This window comes from Entelurus aequoreus, linkage group LG11 (assembly GCF_033978785.1).
Source record: "Entelurus aequoreus isolate RoL-2023_Sb linkage group LG11, RoL_Eaeq_v1.1, whole genome shotgun sequence".
Lineage (NCBI taxonomy): Eukaryota > Metazoa > Chordata > Actinopteri > Syngnathiformes > Syngnathidae > Entelurus > Entelurus aequoreus.
Genome location: NC_084741.1, coordinates 29,370,935 through 29,393,673, shown reverse-complemented (window position 1 = coordinate 29,393,673; position 22,739 = coordinate 29,370,935). Strand labels below are relative to the sequence as shown.

At 39.8% G+C, this 22,739-nt stretch overlaps 1 protein-coding gene across 2 annotated transcripts in view; it reads right to left on the bottom strand.

Moving 5' to 3' along the window:
• Positions 1 to 3,029: 3,029 nt before the first annotated feature.
• The window catches only part of LOC133659961 (transcriptional repressor scratch 1-like), a 42,224-nt gene continuing 22,514 nt past the window's right edge, over positions 3,030 to 22,739 (bottom strand). The window contains exon 2 of one of the 2 annotated variants that reach the window (XM_062062908.1): positions 3,030 to 6,437. In XM_062062908.1, coding sequence (XP_061918892.1) covers positions 5,710 to 6,437 — 728 coding nt within the window. In that variant the 3' untranslated portion in view covers positions 3,030 to 5,709. The remainder of the gene's footprint in view (positions 6,438 to 22,739) is intronic. The other variant, XM_062062909.1, reaches the window with a different exon arrangement.

The following is a 22,739-nucleotide window of genomic DNA, read 5'->3' as shown; positions in this document are numbered from 1 at the left end:
GTGCAAGGAGACTCTGTGACACTCTCAGTTAAACATGGCTAAATGTCCACATATTGATTTGGGAAACTGCTGTGTTTCTTTAAGCAAAGCAAAGCAGCCCATTAGTGGCAGTGGGCAGCCTCCAGCTGAGGAGCGCTAATGAGCCCGCTGTGCCCTCCCTCCATCTCATCTGCATCTCTTTAAACATACAATATTGACTGTGCTAATATGTGCATGTGTGCACAGAGAGTCATCATCAAGCTTCTTCTCCAAAAAGGATCAAAAATGGACAATATGTTGGTTAAGATAGTTCTTTATTATGAAGTGCCACAAAATGCTTTGTGTTCATTGTGCTTACATTGTCTAAATACTGGCTCAAAAGACCCAGGAGATCCTTCTAGATCTCCTGAGATAAAGTGTGTCGGATATCACTGTACAGCAGTAAAAATGCCTCAATCCTTTTTTATTATCATTCTTTTTTTTTTTCTTTTTTTTTTTTTTTAACAAACCCTCGTCCAATAAATTATTATTTGAGTTGCCCTTCAGCTGGGAAATACAAAAAAAAGGGAACAAAATGAAGAGAGGTTAAGCGAGTACAAGTTTTCAATTTTACTTCTCTACCTGAATTACTAATTTGTTTCATTGTGCTACTTTCTTTTTAAGGTGGCGATGATTAGAATGGAAGTGCTTAGAGAGCGAAATATGTGGAGCTTGCCTGGAGAGCACTGGTGTGCAGGTGTTGGAATCCAACGCATGTAAAATTGCAGCTTCAACATGAAAGTTAATTGATTAAAAGTGTTTTTATATGTTGTTGGCGTAATGCAGGGCCATGCCAAATCCAGCCCGGGAATGATACTATACTAGCCGCCAAGTCCAGTACAAAACTTAGGAGCCAAACATTTTTGCAGAAAATTCCTAAAAAAACACTCGAGTGCTCCTGTTGTATAGAGGAACTTTGACCATTGTAAACACATTGGTAGATCCTTGCATTGGCATTTTAACTTTGCTAGCAAACATAGAACACCGGGGTCCAAACTTGTGATTTAAATAACCGAGGCATTCCTCAAGGCACCCCTTTATGCCCTCTCTATTTTTGGCAGTTACACATAGTTTTTTTCAGTAGTGTGATCTATGTTACTAAGGTGTTGCTGTAGCTTGTTGGTGTTTCTCAAGGTTCTATTTTTTAGTATGTCGTCTCGACTATCCAATAAACATAATGCGTTTGTTTGTCCCCATATTTATTGTCCAAACCAAGAATCCCAAGTCTTGGTGACTCAGTCTGTGCTTATTGTATTAAGTACAACTGCACAATAAGCCACCTTGGGGCCGAAGAAAGTTGCGAGTGCCAGCACTTCAATAAAGAAGGTGAGAAATGTAGAAATCAGTGACACACACACACACAAGAAACACTTCTGAATTCAATAAATAACTTGTTGCAAAGTATGAAGCTCTTCCTTTCCTAGTCTTCAATGAAGGTATAATTGATAATAAATGTATCCATGTAATATTTTCTGTTGTCTGGATATGGATTTGGATTGTCCTTATTTCTTATGGGAAAAATAGCTTATGTTTTCATACAGTTTGTTTTTATGTCTGACCTTTTGGAACAGAAAACTGAAGTTCTTTGTTTGTAGTCACATCTAATGGAATTTCACATTTGATTTAATTAACATTTAACAGAGTAATTAATCAATTTATGTTCGCACCAACTGTTAAAAAGAATCAGGCATTTGAAGGACGGTTTTATGTCCTCCAAGCCTGAGTGGCACCAGGCGGGAGGTTAAGATTTTCATTAACGCCTCAGAATCCCCCAGGAGGAGCTGGATGAAGAAGTCTGGGCTTCTCTGCTTAGGCTGCTGCCCCCGCGACCCGACCTCAGATAAGCGGAAGAAAATGGATGGAAGGATGGATGGATGTTTTGTCATGATTAATTATCAGGATTATCACAGGGAGATTATGCATGGGCCTTTTTTTGCTGCTGGATAATGGGATGCAAATTCCTCAGTAGAGTGCATGTTGAAATTCAATGTTTCCCTCAATGAACCTTTGCTCCCCGACCCGGCATCACTCATGCAGCCCTAGATAACGATGCCATGATCACAATGCTTGATTGTATGTACTGTATACCGGATACTAGCTTGTCTGGTTGAGTCTCACCTTCAGAGCTCATTGGCGAGCGCTGCTCGACTTTACTCTCAATGGGTGTGGATTTGTATAGTCGCCGGTTCGAACCTGCCATGTGACCACCCTTATCTTGGTTCTCACTTTTGTTGCCAGATATTCAAACATCGCTGCCATTTTCAGTGGCTAGTGAATCTATACTTCTGTACACTGACTACTCTAAAGCACATCCATGCTCACTTTCTACAGTATTGTAACAATGATTGCTGAAGTGTCTTTGTGAGATACTGTGAATTTAACATTCGTTTAAACCTTGGCAGAGTTCTGCGCTCTCTGATTACTCTTTGTCTCCATTGTATATATATACGTATATATATATTGTATATATATCCATCCATCCATCCATTTTCTACCGCTTATTCCCTTCGGGGTCGCGGGGGTGCTGGAGCCTATCTCAGCTACAATTGGGTGGAAGGCGGGGTACACCCTGGACAATATATATATATATATATATATATATATATATATATATATATATATATATATATATATATATATATATATATATATATATATATATATATATACACACAGTCGCGATCAAAAGTGTACATACACTTGTAATCCTCCTTTTTCATTGTCCCATTTAAAGCACCAGTTTCTTTGGCAGCAAAACAGGCCCAGAGCATAATACTACCACCACCGTGCTTGATGGTATCATGGTGTTCCTGGGATTAAAGCCCTCACATTTTCTCCTCCAAACATATAGCTGGGTATTGTGGCCAAACAGCTCAATTTTTGTTTCATCAGATCACAGAGCTTTCCTCCAGGAGGTCTTATCTTTGTCCATGTGATATCAGATGAAACAAAAATTGAGCTGTTTGGCCACAATACCCAGCAATATGTTTGGAGGAGAAAAGGTGAGGCCTTCAATCCCAGGAACACCATTCCCACCGTCAAGCATGGTGGTGGTAGTATTATGATTTGGGCCTGTTTTGCTTGATTGATTGATTGAAACTTTTATTAGTAGATTGCACAGTACAGTATATATTCCATACAATTGACCACTAAATGGTAACACCCAAATAAGTTTTTCAACTTGTTTAAGTTGGGGTCCACGTTAATCAATTCATTGCTGCCAATGAAACTTGTGCTTTACAGAGAGTAAATGGGACAATGAAAAAGGAGGATTACCTCCAAATTCTTCAGGACAACCTGAATTCATCAGCCCAGAGGTTGGGTCTTGGACGCAGTTGGGTGTTCCAACAGGACAATGACCCCAAACACCTGTCAAAAGTGGTAAAGGAATGGCTAAATCAGGCTAGAATTAAGGTTTGAGGATGGCCTTCCCAAAATCCTGACTTAAATGTGTGGACAATGCTGAAGAAACAAATCCATGTCAAAAAAACAACACATTTAGCAGAACTGCACCAATTTTGCCAAGAGTAGTGGTCAATAATTCAACCAGAAGCTTGTGGATGGCTACCAAAAGCGCCTTATTGCATATGTAACCAAATATTAACATTGCTGTATGTATACTTTTGACCCAGCTGCTTTGGTCACATTTTCAGTAGACCTATAATAAAATTATAAAAGAACCAAACTTCATTAATGTTTTTTTGTGACAAAGAAGTGTGTGCTCCAATCACTCTATCACAAAAAATAAGAGCTGTAGAAATTATTGGAAACTCAAGACAGCCATGACATTATGTTCTTTACAAGTGTATGTATATTTTTAAGTCCTGGATAAAACATTTGCAGTGCATTTGAGGCTCATTTTTCAAAGGCTCAAGATCACATGGGCAACATAACACATCTGTACAAAACTGCCGCCTTCACAACCTCCTCAGATGTGTTTGTGTTACTTTATGTCTGAGATGAAGGTGAAAGTAGGCCATCATTGCTTTTGTCCTTAGAACCCCTAAAAAAAACATTCAGCTGAATCACCGATTGAATTCTAAACTCTTCATCTCGGATGAAATAAAGGTTAAACACGCCTGAGGAAGTGCTGCAATTATCACACGTTCTTTGTGAGAGAATCTCTTGTTCATATCAAACCTATTATTCTCCAATTGTTGGAAAAGGGATGTGAGGCGTTTAATCGGACAGATGTTCTCGGAGTGTGTGGCTATGCAAGCTTACATAACGGCAATCTTTTTTTTTTATTATTGTGCGTATGTTCTCCGTGTGTCTCCAGGGAAGCTCCAGGAATCTGCATTGGATGTTGTTGTTTTTTGGTGGGGGTTAGAGAGCTGGCCTCAGCCGCACTGCAATCGGCCATGTGCATTGTTCTCTATAGCATCATCTACTGAATCACTGGGAATGTATGGCTTTGACTGATGTAAAAGAAGTGTGACCTTGAAGGTGCAAGACCATCCAGCTATATAAGTGCATGCTTTTTCTCCGCAGTCTAAGAATGCACGCTTTATGGTTTAAAAGGAAGTGCGGTTGAATAATGCATTGCATTTCAACTTGACCACAGTGCAACATCCAACTTGCTGAACCTTCACTTCAGATTCATGCACCTGCAGATCACCGCAGGGGTGTTTTTTTTAATTTTGTATTTTTATACTTTTATATATTAGGATTGTACTGTTTTTTTTTTTTTTATGCAGCAAGGCGGCCGATCCCAGCTCTCTTCCCTAAAACCCTACATTAGTTCTACTCACTAAGAGGCAGGCAGTGCATAACACCAGAGGAAAATACGTTTTTCTTTTCTTTTTTTTTTTCTTTCGCTAACACTACATTGGCATTATCCCTGATGTCTGTAATATTTGCTTTTTTCTGTTTTATTGACTATAGGTGAAGTAAAACATACCTGATTTTTCAAACTGCTATACAGTAGTAGGTAATACTTCATAAAATACCATGCATTAGTGTGATTATTGCTTCGAAAAAAGTCCTACAGAGGCGCCAAGAGAAAAATATTGCCCCTCGGTTCTATGTATAGAATTTATATGTTGGCATAGTTTTTTTGTGTGTTTTTGCATGCAATTTGTGGGGGAAAAAAAAAAAAACAGAAAAAAATAGCACAAAAAAGTGGCATATGCTTTGGCCTGTTGTGATTAAAAAAATACACAAATGGAAAATAAAAAACACATTCATAATAAATAAATAGATAAATAAATAATAACAAAAATGTTTTTCCTCAGTAGTGGAGAGAATATGGTCACTTGGTGCATTATTATCATCATTACTATAATTATTACTAGTATTCCTCCAAAAAAAAGGTTGTAAGCGTCATAGTGCAGAGAGGAAGCCAGCCGTTAGCTCCGTGTCATCCTCATCATCATAATCCATGTATAGATAGAAGCTATATTCCTATCAGTGGTATTACTATTGCCTCTGTACAGAGCAGAAAGAAGAGGTGAACAGTTTGTTTTTGTCTGGAAGTGCATGCGTAAAACAGTCCAGTCCTTGATGTCAAGGTGGGAAAAATTGTGCTATCTTCATCAGCGTTAATTGGCTCCAGGGGAAAGCGAGGTGCACAATGTGAGCGTGGAAGAGCGAGAGAGAGAGAGAGAGAGAGAGAGAGAGAGGTCTGAAGAAAAACAGTTTGCAGGAGTGGATTAGTTTGTTTTTGCAAGGGAGGGAGGGAAGTGGGCGGGGTCATGCATCAAGTGGCCCGAGAGGGGAGAAGGGGCCTTTGAAGCAGGCCGACTCGTAGTGCTTGTTCAGGTAACTCTTGAGCGCGAAGGTCTTGTCGCAGCGTTTGCACTTGAAGTGTTTGAAGGTGGAGTGGGTCTGCATGTGAGCACGCAGGTTCGAGCGGTCTGCGAAGGCCTTCCCGCACTGGGCGCACCCGAAGGGCTTCTCGCCCGTATGGGAGCGCATGTGGCCCTGCAGGAGCCACGGCCGGCTGAACGCTTTGCCGCACACGTCGCACTTGTGTTTGAGGTCGTGCGTGAGCAGGTGCATGGCCATGGCGGGCATGGACACGTACACTTTGCCGCAGGTGGGGCATTTTTTGGCCAGCTTGCTGTCCAGCGAGCGGTGCGTCTGTTTGTGCCGGCTCAAGTTGGACGAGGTGGCGTAGGTCTTGCCGCACTCGTTGCACGTGTGCCTCTGGATGCTGCGAGGGCTGCCCATGGCTTTCCTCCTCGAGCGGCCGTCTGTGATGAAGAAGGCGTCCACTGTGTAGCCTTCGCTGACGGCGGCGTCGCCGTTGATGTAGCCGTCGGTGAGTTCCGAGCCCGGGCTGTCCGGGGACTCCGAATCCGGGGCCCCGTAGTCACTGTGGATGCCATCGTAGAGGGGGTCCGGGGAGGGCACCTTGATCCCGCCGTCACTCTCGCCATCGTACACAGACGGGCTGATGTAGTCGCTGATGTAACCTGCTGAAGAAAACAATGCAGATTAGCATTCTGTTCCGTCACATTATGTCTAACCATATAAGGCCACTTTATGACAATATTGACTTTTTGATGTAGTGTGATTGCCTGTCTGACAAAAACATGATTTATGATGTTATTATTTTAATGGTGATCGCTATTGATTGACGAGTGACTCTGAAGACAAGATATAATGGTTTCTTAAAGGTCTACTGAAATTAAATGTTCTTATTTAAACGGGGATAGCAGGTCCATTCTATGTGTCATACTTGATCATTTCGCGATATTGCCATATTTTTGCTGAAAGGATTTAGTAGAGAACATCGACGATAAAGTTTGCAACTTTTGGTCGCTGATAAAAAAGCCTTGCCTGTACCGGAAGTAGCGTGACGTCACAGGTTGTGGAGCGCCTCACATCTGCACATTGTTTACAATCATGGCCAGCAGCAGCGAGAGCAATTCGGACCGAGTAAGCGACGATTACACCATTAATTTGAGCGAGGATGAAAGATTTGTGGATGAGCAAAGTGAGAGTGAAGGATTAGAGGGCAGTGGAAGCGATTCAGATAGGGAAGATGCTGTGAGATGCGGGTGGGACCTGATATTCAGCTGGGAATGACTAAAACAGTAAATAAACACAAGACATATATATATACTCTATTAGCCACAACACAACCAGGCTTATATTTAATATGCCACAAAATAATCCTGCATAACAAACACCTCCCCCCTCCCGTCCATATAACCCGCCAATGCAAATCAAACACCCGCACAACACACTCAATCCCACAGCCCAAAGTACTGTTCATCTCCGTAAAGTTCATACAGCACATATATTTCCCCAAAGTTACGTACGTGACATGCACATAGCGGCACGCACGTACGGGCAAGCGATCAAATGTTTGAAAGCCAAAGCTGTACTCATGGTAGCGCGTCTGCTATCCAACTCAAAGTCCTCCTGGTCGTTAAAGTTAAAGTTAAAGTTAAAGTTAAAGTACCAATGATTGTCACACACACACTAGCTGTGGTGAAATGTGTCCTCTGCATTTGACCCATCCCCTTGTTCACCCCCTGGGAGGTGAGGGGAGCAGTGGGCAGCAGTAGGCAGCAGCGGTGCCGCGCCCAGGAATCATTTTTGGTGAGTTAACCCCCAATTCCAACCCTTGATGCTGAGTGCCAAGCAGGGAGGTAATGGGTCCCATTTTTATTGTCTTTGGTATGACTCGGCCGGGGTTTGAACTCACAACCTACCGATCACAGGGCGGACACTCTAACCACTAGGCCACTGAGTAGGTTATGTTGTGTTGCTGTAGCCAGCCGCTAATACACCGATCCCACCTACAGCTTTCTTCTTTGCTGTCTTCATTGTTCATTAAACAAATTGCAAAAGATTCACCAACACAGATGTCCAGAATACTGTGGAATTTTGCGATGAAAACAGACGACTTAATAGCTGGCCACAATGGTGTCCCAATATGTCCGCTACAATCCGTGACGTCACGCGCAAATGTCATCATACCGAGACGTTTTCAGCAGAATATTTTGCGGGAAATTTAAAATTGCACTTTACTAATCTAACCCGACCGTATTGGCATGTGTTGCAATGTTAAGATTTCATCATTGATATATAAACTATCAGACTGCGTGGTCAGTAGTAGTGGGTTTCAGTAGGCCTTTAAACCTCTTTTCCAGTGCCTCGTACAGTGGAACCTACTTGTGCTAGTGCCTCCTTTCCACTTTTTTGCTCTCGCGGACTACTTGCTTGTGGACTTCCTAGTCGTTATTCTCAATTTGGCAAGTAATGTCGTCCAACGTTCCCTCTAAGGTGCGCGCCTGCGCAATTGCGCACTGCTCATGCATCCTCTGCGCACAGCAAATGAATGCTGCGTAGAAAATAAAAAATCCCATCTGAACTTTAAACAAAATAAACACATTACAATTTATTCTGTATGATTTTGCAATGCAACTCTGTGAGTGACAGGTGACAACAAGAGTGGCCCCAATGAATAAAACAATCTTTGTCAACACAGTTCAATTATCGTCTGTCGAGACACTTTACGGACAGGAATTCCATCAATCACTTTATTGAGCAAAACTGTTTGTAACCACACCAAAATCATGAGTAAAAAAAACGTTTATCTATAAAAACTGTTAGTTTTCTGCCATACAAACCAGGTTTAAACCAACTTTGTCATCCGTCGTTTCAACAGAAGCCGCTTGCTCTGTCTCACCTGCACCAACACACGCACTCATGGCACTTAGCCAGTGCTGCGTTTAAGGCCACACAAAAAGTTGGACAACCCCAACGCCACACAACGTGTAAATGCCAGGTTGTAACACTCTGACTCCTCAATCAGATGTGTGCTTATTTTACTGCCATTTATTAAGAATGTTAATCTAAGGATATTATTCATGAAATATTGTCACTAGATTTCATAAATGCTAATAAAAAGATGTATTTTACAGACAGAAAGTTACAGGAACTAAATGTAATCTCTGAAAGGGGTAACATTTCTTTTAAAGGCAGGACCCGCAGCCAGACATACAATACTAGCACATTGGTCAAGAAAAACATGTTTTTTTTGTTATTTTCATTGTAAGAGGGCAAAATCACTTATATCGGAAAATAGTTTTAATAAAACATTTAAATTGTTCTGATGTCAGGTTTGGGGCTGGTGTGGCGACAGTGTGCACGTGTCTGATGTTGCTCACATGTGCTCCACTGAATACTCAGGGAGTTTGTGCGTTTGCTCACAAACATTAAAAATTAGAGGGAACATTGATGTCGTCCCTCGTTTATCACAGCGAATCGATTCCAGGCCTGACCGTGTTAAAATATTTTATACAAAGCAAGATTATTATTATGAAATTGAATAAGTTTATGGTTGGTTGAATATGCTTGTGGTTAGAGTGTCCCAAGGTCGTGAGTTCAAACCCCGGCCGAGTCATACCAAAGACTATAAAAATGGGACCCGTTGCCTCCCTACTTGGCACTCAGCATCAAGTGTTGGAATTGGGGGTTAAATCACCAAATGATTCCCAAGCGCGGCCACCGCTGTTGCTCACTGCTCCCCTCACCTCCCAGGGGATGAATATGGGGATGGGTCAAATGCAAAGGATAATTTCACCACACCTTGAGTGTGTGTGTGACTATCGTTGGGACTTTAACTTTAACTTTAACTTTATTGATATAGTTAGATTTTTTTTTTACAACCTCCGAAATACGTTTTCAACATAATTAGAGCCCTCTAAACATGAAATAACACCCATACTGTATAATCACTTTTTGCACTAAATTCACTCAATATAATGTAGTGACCTTGAGTTGGTTCTACTGTAGATTACATACAGTGCTCACCTGTAGGGATGGTATAAATGTACAACGTATATCAAATGAGTGCGGTATTTTAAAAACGGTGCCGGTGTTTAAACGATGCCTGAACCAGTATGAATTTTTTGTAAACAAAATACGAAAAATATTTAAATTTTTATGGACATTCAAGATGAACAGATTAGTAATTATAATTTGTCAATTATGTGAAATAAATTATAACTAAGTAGAGATGGGTATTGAATTTGGTACTTTTGAGGCACTGACCGGATTCCGTCCTTACAACCGGGTGTCAATTCACATTAAATCAAACTGTGCCATTTTTCTATATCTGTCACGTCTGGTTTCAGACTAAACACCTGATCAAGTAAAGAATCACTATGGCAGCACTCAGGGCGGACTCAGCCAAACTCCCTCTAAGTAATGTTGCTATTTTCAACACTTGTTTGGTAAAAAATGCTCCAATGTAGAATAAGGCTTCACTCTTTCAAAATGTGCTAGCTTGATGGTGATTTACATTTGATTTTTAATAGACAGGCTACTACGAGCATTAGCAATTTTACATGGCGATTTTAACACCTACAAATTTGGTAATGGAAATTACAACTAAGATGACATTTTATAATCAAACAGCTGGTGTGTAAAAAGCACAATACTTACAGTACAAACACTTTGTAGGGCACAACATAACACATTCAGCTTTCTGGAAAAAGCTACTTCCGAATTAGACAACATAGCCTTTACAGTACTGCCATCCAATGTCTTTGAAGTGCAACTACTTTGCACGAGACTCAAATGGCATAAAAAAAAGATAATATAACAACTAGGCAGCACAGTTATCATAATCAGCTCATTTTTAAATGTTGCATAAAAAAAATATATTTTTGTTATTAAACAATCAATCAATCAATCAAAGTTTATTTATATAGCCCTTAATTACAAGTGTCTCAAAGGGCTGCACAAATCACACAATGTATTAACGCATATAAAAGTACTGGAAATTGGTTTCGTTGAGAACTCCCGGTATCTTTTCCAAGATACCGGGAGTTAGTACCATAATGGTTGAAATGTTAACGATACCCATCCCTATTTATAGTTTGAGAATGCAACCCCACTGGCTGTAACAGTCATTGGTGCATAATGAGGAAGTGTTATGTTGTTGTTGCTACTGTTGTTGTTGCGGCCTTAGCGGTTGTTGTGGGCTGCCGTTTTAAGATTGTTAAGATTTTGTTTAAAGTAGTTTATAAAGAGCGCCAGACTGAGAGCTTCTCTTGGGACGCTACAAGACGTTACTTGTACAATATCACCCCAGGTCATACCTGCCAACCCTCCCGGTTTTACCGGGAGACTCCCGGAATTCAGCGCCTCTCCCGATAACCTCCCGGAATACATTTTCTTCCGATAAACTCCCGAAATTCAGCCGGAGCTGGAGGCCACGCCCCTTCCAGCTCAATGCGGACCTGAGTGGGGACAGCGGCGACAGTCTGTTTTCACGTCCGCTTTCCCACGATATGAACAGCGTGCCTGCCCAATCACGTTATAACTGTAGAATGGGACGGCGTGGCGTAGTGGGTAGAGCAACCGGGCCAGAAACCTGAGGGTTGCAGATTTACCATCCAAAAATCGCTGCCGTTGTGTCCTTGGGCAGGACACTTCACCCTTTGCCCCCGGTGCCTCTCACACCGGTGAAATGAATGATGAATGAATGGTAGGTGGTGGTCAGAGGGGCCGTAGGCGCAAACTGGCAGCCTCGCTTCCGTCAGTCTACCCCAGGGCAGCTGTGGCTACAAATGTAGCTTACCACCACCAGGTGTGAATGAATGATGGGTTCCCACTTCTCTGTGAGCGCTTTGAGTATCTAACAATAGAAAAGCGCGATATAAATCTAATCCATTATTATTATTATTAGAATGATCGAGGGCGAGTTCTTGGTTTCTTATGTGGGTTTATTGTTAGGCAGTTTCATTAACGTCCTCCCAGCGCGGTAACAACACACAACAACAGCAGTCACGTTTTTGTCTACCGTAAAGCAGTTCGTCTGCCGTAAACAGCAATGTTGTGACACTCTTAAACAGGACAATACTGCCATCTACTGGATAGCCTCCGGAACACTGAAATTCAAGTATTTATTTTATTTATATGTATAATAAAATAAATATATATATATATATATATATATATATATATATATATATATATATATATATATATATATATATATATATATATATAGCTAGAATTCACTGAAAGTCAAGTATTTCATACATATATATATATATATATATATATATATATATATATATATATATATATATATATATATATATATATATATATATATATATATATATATATATATATATATATATATGAAATATATATGAAATACTCAAGATGGTGAATTCTAGCTGTAAATATACTCCTCCCCTCTTAACCACGCCCCCAACCCCTAACCACCACCCTGCCCCGCCCCGCCCCACCTCAAGGTTGGCAAGTATGTCCCAGGTACTTGCTGGAGGTGGCTGAGTCTGCATTTGTTTAGTAGAGAAATGAAGCCCCAATACCTTCTTGTTTTTTCCGTCTGGTTACTATTGCATATGTTGGCACCGTTGCCTTGATGGAAACAGGTTTCGGTGCCCATCCCTATACTAGTATCATTGATATGGCTGTCTCCCGGCCACTAAGATGCGGCCACGATACTTAATCAAATCATGGGTAATTCCTAAGTAAGAAATGGGCTCTAAAGTGCTAAAAAAAAAAAGGGCTTAAATTGTTATGCAAAAGGTTGGTCAAATTGACAGTTGGTCACCCTAGAGCAGGGGTGTCAAACTCATTTTAGATCGGGGGCCACATGGAGAAAAATCTACTCCCAAGTGGGCCGCACTGGTAAAATCACGGCACGATAATTTAAAAATAAAGACAACTTTAGATTGTTTTCTTTGTTTGAAAACAGAACAAGCACATTCTGAAAATGTACGAATCATAATGTTGTTGGGTTTTTTTTACACTTACATGTTGCGGTTAATAGTATTCTATCTTTATTTGTCGTTATTTATACTTTCTGAATACACTATGTGATAATGTTCATCATTTGAAATTAATTAACTGGTGTTAATTTTCAATCTATCACAATAAAAAAATAATACCAAAATCAAATTACAGGATGTTATTTATGTAGTTTGCTCATTTTCCTCGACTGGTGCACTAACATCATGTGGTTTATTGTTTTTACATATGTAGGATAATCTACAAAGATGCAAATAATTGCTATTGTGACATCTAGTGGACCCATTTAGAAGAGCAGTTTATTTCATTCAAAAATGTCGGCTCATTTTTATACACAGCAAACTCATCCCGCGGGCCGGATAAAACCTGTTCATGGGCCTGAGCCGACCGCCGGGCCCTACGTTTGACACCCCTGCCCTAGATCAATAGACTTACATTTAGACTTTCTTTATTGTCATTCAAATGTGTTTCTTTACAGTGCAGATAAGAACAACATTTCCTTGCAAATTGCGTGTTGTAGTGCAGGATAAAAATAGCAGCAACTGTTTGCATAATAAAAACAGCAGCAAGTCTTTAAATAAATTAAAACAGCAGCAGCAGTATTTACATAAAATAAATATATTGTACACTTGTGATGTATGTTATATTGTTTTGTTATATTGTTTTTTTACAGTCCAGTGAGGTAGTTCTGAACGGGTTTTGTGGGGGAATTGAGGGAATATTTTTGGTGTTCAAAAGTCTTATGGCCTGTGGGAAGAAGCTGTTCCAGAACCTGGAATTTCTGTTTCAGAGACTGGGGAACCTTTTCCAGAGTCCTGCAGCAAAAACAGTCCTTGGTGGGGATGGGAGATGTCTCTGCTAAATTTCTGAGCCTTGTTCGGACAGGGGATTTTTGCTATCTCCTGGACAAGAGGAAGAGGATTCTGAATGATCTTCTCCACTCTCCTCACCACTCTCTGCAGGGACTTCCAGTAGCTTTGTTATTAGCATTCCGTGTTGTTAGCATTGTTTATTGTTTGCATCGCTCTCGCAGAAGGTTTACCGATGTCATGTGGCGCTGATGATGTCACACCGTGCACTGCTACATCTCGTCTTTTGACATCGCTCACGTCAAACGCCCACCAATGTCGACATTTTTTTTCTGATGAGGTAGGAGTTGAAGATGGAAGTACATGAACAAGTTTTTCCGCAAAAATGTTGTCAATTTAGCCGTCATGTCGTCAGCTGTGTTCATCCTATACCCGGGATCGGAAGTCTTGTTTGGTGAATATCTTTATTGCCACAACATAATGATTTAAAACAAGACAAATACAGCACTGTAGGATTGTACGGTATACCGGTATTAGTATAGTACCGCGAAACTAATGAATCATATTCGGTACTATACCACCTCTGAAAAGTACCGGACCACCGACGAATGAAGTGAGTTTCTTACAAGTATCATCCCTGCAGGACGAGGAATAGTTAAACATGCTTCACTACACACCGTAGTTCACCGGTGTCAAAATGTAAACAAACGCCATTGGTGGATCTACACCTAACATCCACTGTAATGATACCAAGTACAGAAATGTATCTAGTCGATACTATTATGATTACGTCAATATTTTTTGGCATCACAACATCTTCTTTCGTTTTTAAAAAATGTATATTATGTTTATAAACTCAGGAAATATGTCTCTGGACACATGAGGACTTTGAATATGACCAATGTATGATCCTGTAACGTTGGGAAGACTATATCTCCCGGCTGGCCTGGGAACGCCTCGGGATCCCCCGGGAGGAGCTGGACGAAGTGGCTGGGGAGAGGAAAGTCTGGGCTTCCCTGCTTAGGCTGCTGCCCCCGCGACCCGACCTCGGATAAGCGGAAGAAGATGGATGGATGGATGGATGGATGATCCCTTTAACTACTTGGTATCAGATTAATACCTAAATTTGTGGTATCATCCAAAACTTATGTAAAGCATCCAAACAACAGAAGAATAAGTGATTATTAAATTTTAACAGAAGTGTAGATAGAACATGTTAAAAGAGAAAGTAAGCAGATATTAACAGGAAATGAACAAGTATATTAATAATTCATTTTCTAACGCTTGTCCTTAATAATTTTGACAAAATAATAGAATGGAAAATGAAACAATATGTTCCTGCATATGTCAGCAGCTAAATTAGGAGCCTTTGTTTGCTTACTTACTAATAAAAGACAAGTTGTCTTGTATGTTCACTATTTTATTTAAGGACAAACTTGCAATAATAAACATATGTTTAATGTAACCCAAGATTGTTGGTTAAAATAAAGCCAACAATGCAACTTTTTGTGGTGCCCTTTTTTTAGAAAAGTATCGAAAAGTACCGAAAAGTATCTAAATCATTTTGGTACCGGTACCAAAATATTGGTATCGAGACAACACTACCGCACTTAAGACACACAACTTAATACAACACCTAACTTAGGCAATATTAAATATGTAATTTATGCCTTGTTTTTTTTTAGTGAAGTCACAATATTTGAAGCACAATGCAACGAGGGACGACTGGATGTTTGCGGGCATTCCCTATTTTACTGGCCCTCTCCGATACGCCTTTTGCAGACAACTTTTTGCTTGTTTTTCTTGGACTTTTTAGCTTCATGCAACTACTTTTTGTTTGGCTCCATATTTTTTGCCGAGCCTTGGATATAACTTTATGTTTTGGGCTTAATTAAGAGCAGGGGCCTCATTTATCAGGGTTGAAGCAGACAAAACAGTTCCGTCAGCAGGTGTGCAATGTGTGTACGCATGCTGAAAAAAATATATGCCAAAAGTGTGCGTATTCCTACACATTTTTTTTACTATCGACGTCAGATGGTGTCAACACGAAATAAAGTTCATACTTGCATGAAAAAACAGACATGTACTATAAAATATATACACATATCCATATATTTCACAATTGGCATTTCTTTAATTGCGGATTTGTTGTATTTGTTAGAGCCTAAATATGAAAATTTTACAGCTGTAAAATTGTAGTTATATTGTACATGCAGTTGTAATGTGGTGGATCACTGAAGCATTGTTCATTTTGCTCATTTTTAAAAGAATGGTAAACTGTATGTAGCACTCTATAAATATGTGTCAGGACCTGTTGTAGCAGACCTGACTTTATTTTGTATTTTCCTCATTTCTGTATTAAGTTCATTTCCTGTGCCCTTACTTTTGTTGAACTTCCTGTTTGCCTTCACCACTCCTCTGGCCTGAGCACTGTCTCACCTGTGTCACCTGTCCCCGAAAGGCAATCTGGGCTCACCTGTTCCAAGCTGCCAATCAGGCTTCTTTATATGCCAGCCTGCCCTCCACACATGGCTCAATCATTGTTTTTTTGTCGTTCAGCTTGTATGGCATGTTCCCTGTGCACTTCCCAGCTGCACTGTTACTGCCTTGTTTTTTGACATTAAAGTCATGTTAACCTGCGCTACGCCTGTCGTCTCTGCATCATGGGGTTGTGCAAGCAAAAAAGCAAACACAATCCATTTAGTATGTCTGTCTTTATGTATATGCAGAATATATGCTGATGATTAAAGTGCTCACAATACTGGGATGAGGAGATGTAGATAAAGTTAAAGTACCACTGAGAGTCACACACACACTAGGTCTGGTGAAATTACCCTCTGCATTTCACCCATCCCCTTGTTCCACCCACTGGGAGGTGAGGGGAGCAGTGAGCCGCAGCGGTGGCCGCGCTCGGGAATCATTTTGGTGATTTAACCCCCAAAATAATAATTTAGTGGCAGCAATGTGATTAATCAAGGCTAAAAACTGTTTTGCGTCTATGTTTCGCTGGTTTAAAAGGCTTGTGAAAACTGGCACAGTTACGCACAAACAGCAGGGACAAATGAGGCTATTATGCTGCAATAACAGACAATGGAGAGAGAATCTTCCAACCGTGTGCATTTCAACATGGTTGGACTGTCAGAAATAAAACAAATATTAGACTTAATATCTATTCAGCAATGCCATATATAATTGTATAGCTGCTGGATGACTTAAGCCAAAACACCAAAACAATCCACCCATCCATCCATCCATTTCCTACCGCTTCCAGGGTTGCCTATCCCAGCTGCAGTCCAGTGGAAGGCAGGGTACTCCAAAACAAATTTGATTACTTTGTTTTGGTGTCTGTTGGCATATTTGTTAATTGAAAAAAACTGAATTGAAATTGAAAAAAACGTATTCCAACATGCATTTTCTTACCGCAGGATCATTCCAGCGCACCATCACAATTACTGTCTGTGTGTTTGGCACAACACCAACATCTACCAGAGCACACCTTCTGCATTTCTAAACACATATTATGTTGTCTAGACTTGGGCTAAGACCCAGGATCTTCTTCAATCTTAAATCCACACCTGTTTTTCATGATTACTAGTTGAATCGTGCAACATTTGGCATTACTTGACAAAATAAAAAAGAAATGAAAATGTTTTTCTTCTTCTCAGCTGTTGTTCTTACTCACAGTGGAGCTGATATTATTACTGGTCAAATATTGGCATTCTGTGTGTCATTTTTATTATATATGATGATACTTAGCACTTCATAAAATGATCTAATTACGGTGGTCGATATAATAAGCAGTGCACCAATCTGAAAATATCACCTTTTTCTTACTTCAGAGACAGGGCAACAGGTTATCCTTTTAATCATCTCCATGTGTGCATATTTAAATTCAATTCTCCTGTTGTCATATGATATTTGATGCTCTTATATAACAGAACGTCTGTGCGATTTTCTTTTTTGTACGTCTTGACTGCAATGACAATAAAGCTTTGGTACATGCACAATTATTTCTTCTGGGACTAACAGTTAAACAGGTGCATTTTGTTAGTTGCTGTGGTATAATCTAGGTCAATAATGCCATGCTTTTATTTTGAAGCCTACTTTCCAGTGAAGAGGAAGTCACCGCCTGCAGGTTTTGATGCCTTGTAATTAGACAGCAATTACGTTGTCATTGCCGTTGCTAAGCAATAATGATGAAGTTAACAGTGTCGCAACACACAAAAAAATGATCGACCATGTATGTCGACAGCAACTCGAGCAGGTATTTTTTTAATAAAAGGTGCATGGTGGACTTGTCAACATCGACATAAGCAGGACTAACTTAAGCAGATTCTACTGTTTTTATTTACTTATATTATACATGGCTCTACTGACGCTTGATATAACCAGGTAGTATTTCTAGTATTTGGTCAGTCTGCAGCCAGGGTGCTGAGTCAGTACCACAAGCCAGCACCGAGAAATGGAAATGCAGCATTAGTGCTAACAATGTTGAATATGGACTGTATTGTTTTTAAAAGATGTATTGTTAAATTTTAGCTCAACAGAGTCTGATTGAGGCACACATGTCAAATTTGGTGACTAAAGTAACCAATTAATTATGAATTTGTGTTAATGTGGATGTATATTATCAATGCAATGCCTTGAAGACAGTGTGGTAAAATGTAGTTTTTCTCCACATTGTACCCCTAAAGGGACAAGCGGTAGAAAATGGATGGATGGATGTTACAAGCTATCATCGGATGTCATTAGTAGAAAAATATATATGTCTACATCCTGTGTATATACAGTATAAGTGTGCATAAACCTGTTAGTCATGACTGTGCACTTCCTCTCAGATGTACTGTACACACCCACCAGTAGCACTTGAAGCATTCTGTTTAAGGTTTTAGCTGACTTTTTGTTCCAGGAAGTGGACATGTGTGTGTGTGTGTGTGTGTGTGTGTGTGTGTGTGTGTGTGTGTGTGTGTGTGTGTGTGTGTGTGTGTGTGTGTGTGTGTGTGTGTGTGTGTGTGTGTGTGTGTGTGTGTGTGTGTGTGTGTGTGTGTTCTTGTATTTCCACCCTTCTTGAGACATCAACAAGGAAAAGTACCTTCCATATGAGGACCGGTGAACAAGTTAGGACCGAAATCCTGGTCCCGATACAGAAAGCCATTGCATATAATAGAGAATGTCTCATTTGCACCCCTGGTGGTGAAATCTATCAAAATTAGGGCGGACCCAAGAAGGAGGGATTTTTCAAATTGACTGTGTGTCGGTTTTAAAAGTGCTCCCCCTCTGGTCAAATATGAAATAACAAGTGTGTGTAAGAAATTGAAATGCGACCCATCCATCCATTCATTTTCTACCGCTTATTCCCTTTGGGGTCGCGGGGGGCGCTGGAGCCTATCTCAGCTACAATCGGGCGGAAGGCGGTGTACACCCTGGACAAGTCGCCACCTCATCACAGGGCCAACACAGATAGACAGACAACATTCACACCCACATCCACAAACTAGGGCCAATTTAGTGTTGCCAATCAACCTATCCCCAGGTGCATGCCAAAATCAATACAAAAAAATTTAAAAAATATGTATATGGAGACATACTGTAATAACTTGAAGTAAATCATGAAGATTAAAAAACAATTACAAACAAAAATAAATTAACTAAAAACAGTCTTTTTCTCACAATGTGTTACCTTTTTTCTTGTAAAATTGGGAACATTTTCTCATATTTATTTTTGTTTCTGTAATATGGCAATATTTTCTCGTAAAATTATAAAAATTGTATGTAAACTTATTAGTTTTTAATGCAAAATGGTGACATTTGTCATTTAAAATTTTTTGAGTAAAATTATGACTTTTGTTATAATTTTGCTAAGTAAAATTCAGATTATTATTATTATAATATTTCCAACATTTTAAAGTTTTCTTATAAAATTGTGAATTTTATCGAGTAAAATTACGACCCTTTTCATAAAATTGCCAAAATGTTAAGCTTTCCTTGTAAAATTACAACTCTTATGATAATATTGCACAAATTTTTAGTTTTTCTTGTAAAATTTTGACTTGTGTTGAGTAAAATTACGACTTTTATAATAATAGTGCCAAAATTCAAAGTTTTTCTTGTGAAATTGTGACCTATTTCTTGTTCATTTTTCACATCAACCTTTTTCATATTTGCATAGTATGTATATATTACTAATGTTTAATGTTGTAAATACAAATCTTTATATATACATCTAGAAAGGGTGGTCCTAAAGAGGGAGGCATTTTTCTGAGGTCTCAGGAAGGTAACAAATACAAGAATATGTGTGTGTGTGTGTGTGTGTGTGTGTGTGTGTGTGTGTGTGTGTGTGTGTGTGTGTGTGTGTGTGTGTGTGTGTGTCTTTGTGTGGTGTGTGTGGGATTTGAATAGACGTAATAACTGCTGCCTGTTTATTGGCTTGTAATTTTTAGCAGCGTAGCAACAAACATATTTCCCTCCAAAGTCATCATGTTGTCAACGCACTGCATTAGTATTTATTTTTTTTACTATGAACTTGGAATGATTCATAATTTAATGGCCAAGTCAGACTTACAAATGTTGATATGCCAATTAGACTTAGTTCGGCTAAATTGGACTTATTGTAAATCAATCAGCTTAAAAGATTTGTTGTTGTTTGTTCTATCCAAGGTTGTCTGCAGTCGGTACATTGCAGAAATCATCAAATTGTTAATCCTTTTATGATTTATGGTTGCTTTTAGATTGTGATTTGTATTGAAAGCACACAGAGGAGAGTAGGGATATAAGGAGTTTCTGTTGCAGGACATTTTCACTACGACATATGTATGATGTATATATGTTTTAATCAGATTAATCACAGGTTATTAGTTTGCTTGCATAAACACAATTTGCTTAAAGGCCTACTGACATGATTTTTTTTATTTAAACAGGAATAGCAGATCCATTCTATGTGTCATACTTGATCATTTCGCGATATTGCCATATTTTTGCTGAAAGGATTTAGTAGAGAAAATCGACGATAAAGTTCGCAACTTTTGCTCGCTGATAAAAAAAAGCCTTGCCTGTACCGGAAGTATCGTGACGTCACAGGAGCTAGTATTCCTCACAATTCCCCATTGTTTACAATGGAGCGAGAGAGATTCGGACCGAGAAAGTGACGATTACCCCATTAATTTGAGCGAGGATGAAAGATTCGTAGATGAGGAACGTTACAGTGAAGGACTTGAGAGGCAGTGATGGACGTATCTTTTTTCGCTCTGACCGTAACTTAGGTACAAGCTGGCTCATTGGATTCCACACTCTCTCCTTTTTCTATTGTAGGTCACAGATTTGTTTTTTAAACCACCTCGGATACTATATCCTCTTGAAAATGAAAGTCGAGCACGCGAAATGGACATTTAAAGTGACTTTTATCTCCACGACAATACATCGGTGACACACTTAGCTACTGAGCTAACGTGCTAGCATCGTTCTCAAATGAAGATAGAAACAAAATAAATAAACCCCTGACTGGAAGGATAGACAGAAGAGCAAAAATACTATTAAACCATGTACATGTAACTACACGGTTAAAAATTCTCAGCCTGGTAAGGCTTAACAATGCTGTTGCTAACGACACTAAGGTTAATTTAGCAACTTAGCAACCGGAACTCACAGAACTATGTACTCTCTCCTTTTTCTATTGTGTATCACGGATTTGTATTTTAAACCACCTCGGATACTATATCCTCTTGAAAATGAGAGTCGAGCACGCGAAATGGACATTTAAAGTGACTTTTATCTCCAAGACAATACATCGGTGACACACTTAGCTACTGAGCTAACGTGCTAGCATCGTTCTCAAATGAAGATAGAAACAAAATAAATAAACTGACTGGAAGGATAGACAGAAGAGCAAAAATACTATTAAAACATGTACAACATTTTCATTATTCTCTTTCTCTTTGTCTTCAAAAAAGCCAGCCAAAAGGAAACCCAACCCCACCCCCAGCAACCCTACCTGGCCTCCCCCTCTCCCCCTCTCCAACTCCGCCCCTCCCCCTCCCTCCCCCTGGAGGACGATCTCTCCAACTTCAACAGCAATAATAACCAACAATTTTTCTGGTCAGTACCACAACACAGGGGACTCTGATGCTCTTTTTGGTTCCAGTGGACTACACATCATCCACCTTAATGTGAACAGCCTCTATGGAGCCAAACTTGACCAAATCAGAGAAATGTTCCTCAACACGAAGGTAAAACTCTTGTGTTTCTCTGAAACCAAATTTGATCAAAGTATTTCTGACTCAGAGATAGAAATACAAAACTTTTCGGTTATCAGAAAGGATAGGAATAAACACGGTGGGGGCGTTTGTATGTATATTCACCAGGATATTAAATACATAACTCGCACTGATCTTAACCACAATGACCTGGAATCTGTGTGGGCGGAAATCAAATTTAAAAACGCTAAGCCGGTACTAATAGGGACTGTTTATAGACCCCCTAATCAGAGTGATTTCTATGGGGCTTTGGAAGAATGCTTGGCAGGGACAGACAACATGGAGAAAATTATAGCTGGGGATCTGAACACAGATATTCAACGCAAAGATGCGCCTGTCTTCAGATCCTTCAGCAAGTTTTATAATCTGCACGGTCTTTCCCAGCTAATAGCGCTACCCACAAGGGTGTGTGATTCCACGCAATCAACCATAGATCTCATTCTCACTTTAGACCGGCCTAAAATAAAAAATAGTGGGGTCATTATCTGTGGTCTTAGCGACCACTATCTAACCTTCTGCACCCGTAAAATAGCTAAACCTAAAGCCAATGGCCACATAACAGCCCAATCCAGATCCCTGAAAAAATACTCCACTGACAATTTCAATTTAAAATTAGATGAGTGGGACTGGTCCCCTGTGCTCGCAAGCAACCTGGTCGATGTTGCTTGGGATCGCTTCAAAACGGCGTTCCTAAAGATACTAAATGACATGGCTCCCGTGAAAACAGTCAGGATCAAAGCCCGCTCGGAACCATGGATGAATCCGGACCTATTAGCTGCCATAAAAGACAGAGACAGGAAATACTCTGAATACCAAAAATGTAAAACAGAAGTAGTTAAACAACCCAATAATATCAACCTCAAATTACTCCTTTCAACTCTCAAAAAGCAATGCAATAAATTCAGAAATAAGT